At 33.5% G+C, this 7,002-nt stretch overlaps 1 protein-coding gene across 3 annotated transcripts; it reads left to right on the top strand.

Annotated features, from left to right (window-relative positions):
* Nucleotides 1-2,638: 2,638 nt before the first annotated feature.
* LOC120078273 lies at nucleotides 2,639-6,030 on the top strand. 3 transcript variants are annotated; one of them, XM_039032496.1, is made up of 4 exons: nucleotides 2,639-2,835; nucleotides 3,385-4,285; nucleotides 4,404-5,618; nucleotides 5,720-6,030. In XM_039032496.1, exons 2-4 carry the CDS (start codon nucleotides 3,395-3,397, stop codon nucleotides 5,747-5,749), a joined length of 2,136 nt encoding a protein of 711 aa, XP_038888424.1. In that variant the 5' UTR covers nucleotides 2,639-2,835; nucleotides 3,385-3,394; the 3' UTR covers nucleotides 5,750-6,030. The 3 variants fall into 3 exon arrangements, with proteins under 3 accessions (XP_038888424.1, XP_038888421.1, XP_038888422.1); XM_039032493.1 differs by having other exon boundaries at nucleotides 2,642-2,835; nucleotides 3,385-4,315; XM_039032494.1 differs by lacking the exon at nucleotides 2,639-2,835 and adding an exon at nucleotides 2,855-3,097 and having other exon boundaries at nucleotides 3,385-4,315.
* Nucleotides 6,031-7,002: the final 972 nt, after the last annotated feature.

Here is a 7,002-nt window from a genome sequence, read left to right as displayed (position 1 = left end):
CAGCAACTTGCTCTTAAATATCTTAAAAATAAATAAAATATAAAATATAAAATTGTTTTCAGTAGGTTTCAATTATTGTTGATATAATTTGAAATAATTCTTTTTTTTTTTTACCTGCGAAATTTAAATTTTGTTCATTTTTTTGGACACAGAATATTTTAAGTGACAATCCATTAAAATAGATTCGACAATGATGAGCAAAAATTATAAATGGTATGTAATATTGAGTAGGTTGCAATTATTCTCTATTAGAGCATTAAGATCGTTGTAATAATTTATTTGATGTAAAAAAATGTGATTAGTATCATTTAAAAGATTAATTGTTACACTATAAGTACCACTTCAATTTATATTAGTAATGTTCATGTACTTTAAGGGGCAAAAAAATCTCAATTTACAATTTTACACAAAAAAATGAGGGAGAGAATGAGAAGAATGTCCTATTAGTTAAACAATAACCATAATCAAGGTTATATTATTGCTTCGTTCTTCATCCCCAACCCTTTTTTTATTACCATTATTTTTATACTATGGGTATATATATATATATATATATATATATATATATATATTATAAAATGTTATAATTAAATTGAAGACTTGTGTATTTTAAATTGTATTTTATAATATTTAAATTGAAGGTTATATGTTGCAATATTAAATTTAAATATTCAGACATTATGGTTTAACATTTTAATGATATTGATGTATGGAATATCATTGTTTTATAGGCAATTTTCAAATATAGCAAAATATCATCGTCTATCAGTGATAGATAATGTGTGACACCGATAGATATACTAATAGTACAACAATTATGCCATTTTAAAATAATTTTTTTTTTGAATTAGGATATTAAAAAAACTCCCCTTTAAATGAAAATTATATTGGAATTTACTCATTTAAACATATAGTTTTTTTAAAAAATAAAATAAAAATATTCATTGTATTTGATTGAGATTATACTTCAAAAAATAGACCTGAAATATATGTTAAACCATCTGGCAAGTTTGTGGTTTGAACCCCTCTACATCTATCATAATAAAAAAAATATTTTAAATGTGTAGTTTTTGAAAATAACACGAAAGGAAAATCCTTGTCTAAAGACGTTCATTCTCATACCCGCCTCTAGTGAGTTAGGGATTCCCTATTTAAGTGAAGAATGGGGGAAAATTTTGTAACCTAAACGGGGCATTCCTCGTTCCCATTCCCTCCCCATTTACTTTTTTCTTTAATTTATTGTAATAAATATGCTTGTTTTCGAATATAGGAAAATGAATTAAAATATTTACAAATATAGAAAATTTTCACTTTCTATCTATCATAGATCGCGATAAATTGTGATAAACTACTATATGTATCTATTTGTCTCACGATCTATCACAGATAGGCTATGATATTTTGTCAAATTATTTGTAAATATCTTTAACAATTTTTTCATTTAAAATAAATTTTCTATTAAATATTATATTTAATTTTTAGTTTTATTGTTTAATTACTGCCTAAAAATTAGATGGAGAATTTTGGCGGGTATAGAATGAAATGTGGAGCGAAGAAAGGGACGTGAAAGCCAATCCGCCTCGTGGGCATCTCTATCCCCGCATCGAATCCTGCAAAATGAAAACGAAAATTTTATAGGAATGGTGGCAAAGATGTTATTCTCTAGGTCATCTTGTTATGTGAACGTCCATGAATGATGCTGTAAACAAGGTTAGATATACGTTCTAATTTTTACACAATTAGTCGTCTCATAAATTTTTTTTCTCATTAAAAAAAAGAAAAAAAAAACTTGAACACCATTGTAACAAATTTGAAGAATGGAATAAAACAAGAACTATAGGAGTATTTCTATTTTGCGTGTGTATATAGATATATAAATGTACTACTCTTGAAAAAGTTTAAACATTAGTTCATTTTAGTCATTGTATTTTAATTGTTTTTTGTTTTCTATATTTTCAATTTTAATTCATTTTAATCCTCTCTTTTAAAAGGTGATCATCTTGGATCCTTCGTTTCCATTTTTAAGACATCAAAATAATAACCTTTTGAAAGTTGAAAGACAAAAATAAACTAAAGTCAAAAGCATGAAAATCAGAATGAATAATTTGAAAATGTAGGACTAAAATAAACAAAATTTAAAATTATAGGATCAAAATAAATATTTTAAAAGTAAATAGATCGAATAAGTTAATAATAAAAAAAAGCATGAAATAATATTTAAACTTTTAAAAATACCTTTTAGACCCTTTAAAAATTATTTTCAAATGAAGAGAAGTAAATCAATTTATTTATAAATATTATAAAATATCTCCACGATAGAATTTATCCTAGAGAATGATATTTTACTATAAGCATTTAAGACAATTAGTCCGATAGACAAACCGACGTTATAATTTACGTATAAACCATAACAGAGACCTTACCAATTTCACACTGAAAATAACACTTTCCCCACACAAAAATTTATAGCTTTCTTTATTTCCTTCTTTTACGAACAAACTGTCTTCTTCCATTAAATATGGGTATTAATTCAACTCTGCCATGGCCATCCCCCGTAAGTTCCACACTGACCCACATACTACTTTCTCTCTCTATATGTCCCTTTCTCTTTATTACCATCTCTCTGATTTTTAAAATTTCATGCATGGTTCGGTTCAGATTCTCGGACAAAAGTTCTCTCTCTCTCTCTCTCTCTCTCTCTCTCTCTCTCTCTCTCTCTCATTTCTTTTGCAATTACAGCTTGCATTCGTTCGCTGTCTGCAAGGAGTAGATCGAACTGGTTTTTGGGTCGGTGCAAACTTAAAAGGGGTTTCTCTATCTTCATCTGTAATTGCGGTTAGTTTATTTTGCGGTTCTTTAGCTTCTTCAATTCGAAATTTATGAACAGAGTGTGGGGGTTGTTTGTTAACTGGCGTTTTATTTTTGATGTTACTGTTCTTGTGGAAGCTGGATCAAATATCTAATTCAAATTGTATATCTGATTCTTGATTCGAAATCTCATTTTCTGGGCGATTGCTATTTTGATCATTAAGTTATTGAGTGGGTTTATCAAAGCGTGCGTGCAGAATGAATATCAGGTGTTTGATTGAAGGATTCAGTGAGTTCCATGTTTTATTCGAAATGGGTTTTTGATGGGTTTCGAATTAGTGATGGACGTGCATCATACAAATTTCAAGCATCGTGTAAAATTTTGTTTAGAATTCCTATTTTAGAAATGAGTCATGATTAAATCATCTCCCCCCCTCAACCTCTGTTTCTATTTATTTTCCATTATCGAATCTTTACTTTTTCGTGTAAGATCTTAGCTGGGGTTGTTTTTGAGCACCTTCAACACAGCTTTGTTACTTTGGTGTAGCGTTTTAATGTAACTGTGGTCTTCTTCAGGAACAACCACATGATTTCATTAAGGAATTTGATGGAAGAGAAACAGCTGGATTTTAATCAACCTCTTCTTTCTGTGAGACGTTTTACATCTACAGAAACATCATCCGAGACTAATGAAAAATGTAGACCCGAACCCAAAATTCCTCCTCTTCCTGTATATAAATCAGATTTGAAATCTGGTCCGGTGAGGATTCCTGGAACTGTTCCTTTTATATGGGAGCAAACTCCAGGTAAACCCAAGGATGAAAGCAGTACGAAAACTCAGATTTCCAAACGGCCTCCACTTGTCCCAAAACTCCCACCCGGAAGGGTCCAAAAAGTAAATCAAGAAGTCCCTACTTCTGTAAGTGCTTCATTAGATGAAAATGCAAGAGAAGCAGTTGAAGAGATGACCAGTTGTAAGTCAGGAAATGATGATGAAGAAGAAGAGGAAGAGGTTTACAAGGATGCAAACGATAGATTTTCTCGATCCGAATCCTTCTTCTTGAATTGTAGCATTAGTGGAGTGAGTGGATTGGATGATTCAGAAATTAAATCTTCAGGGGCATCCTCCATGGATCCACATACTCGTGATTTCATGATGGACCGATTTCTGCCTGCAGCAAAGGCAATGGCATCAGAAACACCTCCACATACCATTAGGAAACAAACTGTTAGTGTCGAGCGACCAAGGGAAATAAAATTGGTGACAAATGGGGATAGGGAGAGTCGGCCAAACCTGCATGTTCAGACAAAACATGTAAAAGAAATATTCAGGGAAGAAAGTGATGATGAAGATGATGATTATGATGAGTCTGGATATGCTTCCACTCGGGGATGTGGTTTTCTTCCTCGGTGTTGCTTAAAAGGTTCGTTTGTCCTGTTAAATCCAGTGACTGGAATGAGAATGCAAGCCACTTCGGTGCGTAAAATTCGTAATAGCTCAATTTGGGTATCGTTCTCTTCTCTTATTATTTTCGTTTGCGTTGTGACAATGTCAAATTTCTAACTGTGGCATCTGTACTATTCAAAATCTACAGAGTTCCAAGGATGCTGTAAATCAGAGACGATCGAGTCATGGTCAAAGAATAACCAAGCAGCATCTGGAAGAAAATGCAATGAAATCCAGCAAAAACTATGGCAGAATTAATATTCAGGAGGGCGATACATTTTCTTTATACAGGCATTTGCAGAGTGAGGGCATATCCAACTACACAAATGAACCTTCCCAAGCTGTTCATGACAATGTAAATCCTTCTCTTGGTTACACTGAAAAGGCTACCAATTCTGCGACAAACGAATATGACAAACCACGTAGAAAAAGCCTAAATAGCTTTCAAGCATTACTGAGTGACGAGTCAGGTTCAGCTAGTCCTGTTGAGAAAACTCTCTACATAGATTCTGTTCATAAGATTAAATCTCCACATTCAAGTTCAAATTCTTATATGAAAGGAATAAGTTACGGTGGAGATATGATTGATGATGATTTTATACAAAGCACCGAAATGAAAGAACTGTGTACACTGGATTCTGCAACCCTAGATGTCAAGAATCTGAATGCTGTAGGTGAAAAAAACATTCTGAGACCTGGCAGTTTGAAATCTGTGGATTCCTGCTTGCACACTTGCTCGGATAAATCATTGTTCGATGTAAAAATGGATTCCAATTACTCCAGGTTCAAACCAGAACATGCTCAGGATGCTTCAAAGTTGACAAGCTCACGATATGCTAACAACAAGAAGTTTGATCTGGAAAACCAATTTCCCTTAAAACCAAGCAGCCGAGGCGATTCCAATGGTCTTGCTAAAGATAACACTACATTGTACAGGAAACAACCTGAGAAGTCAAGTTACGAAGGGAATGACATAGTTGTTCCAGAATTTGGTAAGAAGCAGGAGTTGGATGGTGAAAAACTTGGTCCTGTTGATGACTCCCCTGATGTGAGAACTTCTGAAGGTGCTACCAACGGAAAGAAGGATTCAAGAAATCAATTTCTCAAGAGGGTAGGTAATGAAGATGGTTCTCACAATGGCTACTCACGGTCACGGCTGCCTTTTGCTCCACCACCACCAAAATCTCCATCAGAATCTTGGCTGAAACGTACTCTGCCAACTTCTTCAAAAAACACTTCATTTTTGCAGTCTTCTTTTGCAATGCGAGTTAACCCTGTTTCCATGGCGGCATCTCCCGATTGCAAGATACACTCTACTGTCAAAAGTTCCAATATAAACCATCCGCATCTGCAGTTTTCAAAGGTAATGGAGTAAGAGTAAAACAGCCTCTGACGTTTGAAACATGTTTAGTTAACTGCCTCGAGTGTTGTAAATTATAATGCTCACAATTTTCTTTGCATCAGGAACTGCTGTCATCTATACCTGAAGTTTAGAATAATGGAAGATCTCCAAATTTCACTTGGCTGTGAGTTTGCTTTACTCCCAACCGGGTTTGATCGGTTTTAAGGTTCCTGAAGATATCATCCTCACTTGAGGCTTATGTTTTTCTTTCTTTGCTTGTTTTAGAACCAGTGTAAAAAATTACTGTAAATGGGAATTTGTAGGCAAATCTGATCAGTTGCATGTTGTAAATGTTACTCATTTCTGTAAAGAAACAATAATGATCCATGATTTATATAGAGTATAAAGGAGCCATATATTACTTTTACAGATACCAGTATAGTACAAAATGTTTAACGAAGGAACTGTCCTTTGTGGAGCCACTCGTTCATGTTCACGTGCTGCTGTCTTAACATGTGATTTTTCAAAATCTTGTTTCTCCAAATTCATTCGTTTAAACTTTAAAGCATTACTTGGTTCCTATCCAACAAACATTATTTGGTTGGCTATGTTGTCTTAATGTCTAGTGCAAATTAATATTACATATGGATGTAAAGGTAAAGAGAAGATACACTATATTTATAACTCTTTACGGTTAGAAGTTTGGTCTTATGGAAACCATTGTCAAAGTAATATGTTACCAAATGATTGAGGATTTTTTTAGAAAAATGGTAATGGGTGGCAATATTAAGGTTAAGATTAGCAAATGTAGCGCAAGGATACAAATATTGCACATATGGCACAATTTGACCCGTTTACTTAATAATTTTTTTTCTCTTTTTCAAATTTGCCCTCGTCTATACCGTCTTCTTCTTCCATGTGTAACATCATGATTTTTCTCTCCCAACCATCCTCCTCTCACTTTCCTCCAATTTTTCCTGACGGAATTTCATCCAATCATGACTCAAATCGTCCAGAAATTCCATGTCCACCGTGCTTCATGTCTGCCGCCACGGCCAAAATTCGAAAATGATTGGTTGAAAAGGGCATACTTCGTGATACATCGACTGAAAAGGAAAATAATGGGTAGGAGGATTGACGTGAACTTCAGCGTGAGTCTCAGATCTGTTCGTGGCTGATCGAAAAGGGTCGTTGTTCACTATGAGAGAGGAGAGAATGCCGAATAGAAAGAGGGGGAGAAGGAAGCCTAGTATCATATTAGTAAGATCACTGACAACATGCTATCAAATGATAGATATTATCACTGTTAGTATAATTATCATTGATAGCACTGATATGTTACTATTTATCATGTTAACAACAATAAACGAAGGTGGAGACATTTCATTTGTTGATAATTTATGAA

This window comes from Benincasa hispida, chromosome 5, assembly GCF_009727055.1.
Source record: "Benincasa hispida cultivar B227 chromosome 5, ASM972705v1, whole genome shotgun sequence".
Taxonomy (NCBI): Eukaryota; Viridiplantae; Streptophyta; class Magnoliopsida; order Cucurbitales; family Cucurbitaceae; genus Benincasa; species Benincasa hispida.
This window is presented reverse-complemented; position numbering and strand designations above follow the sequence as displayed.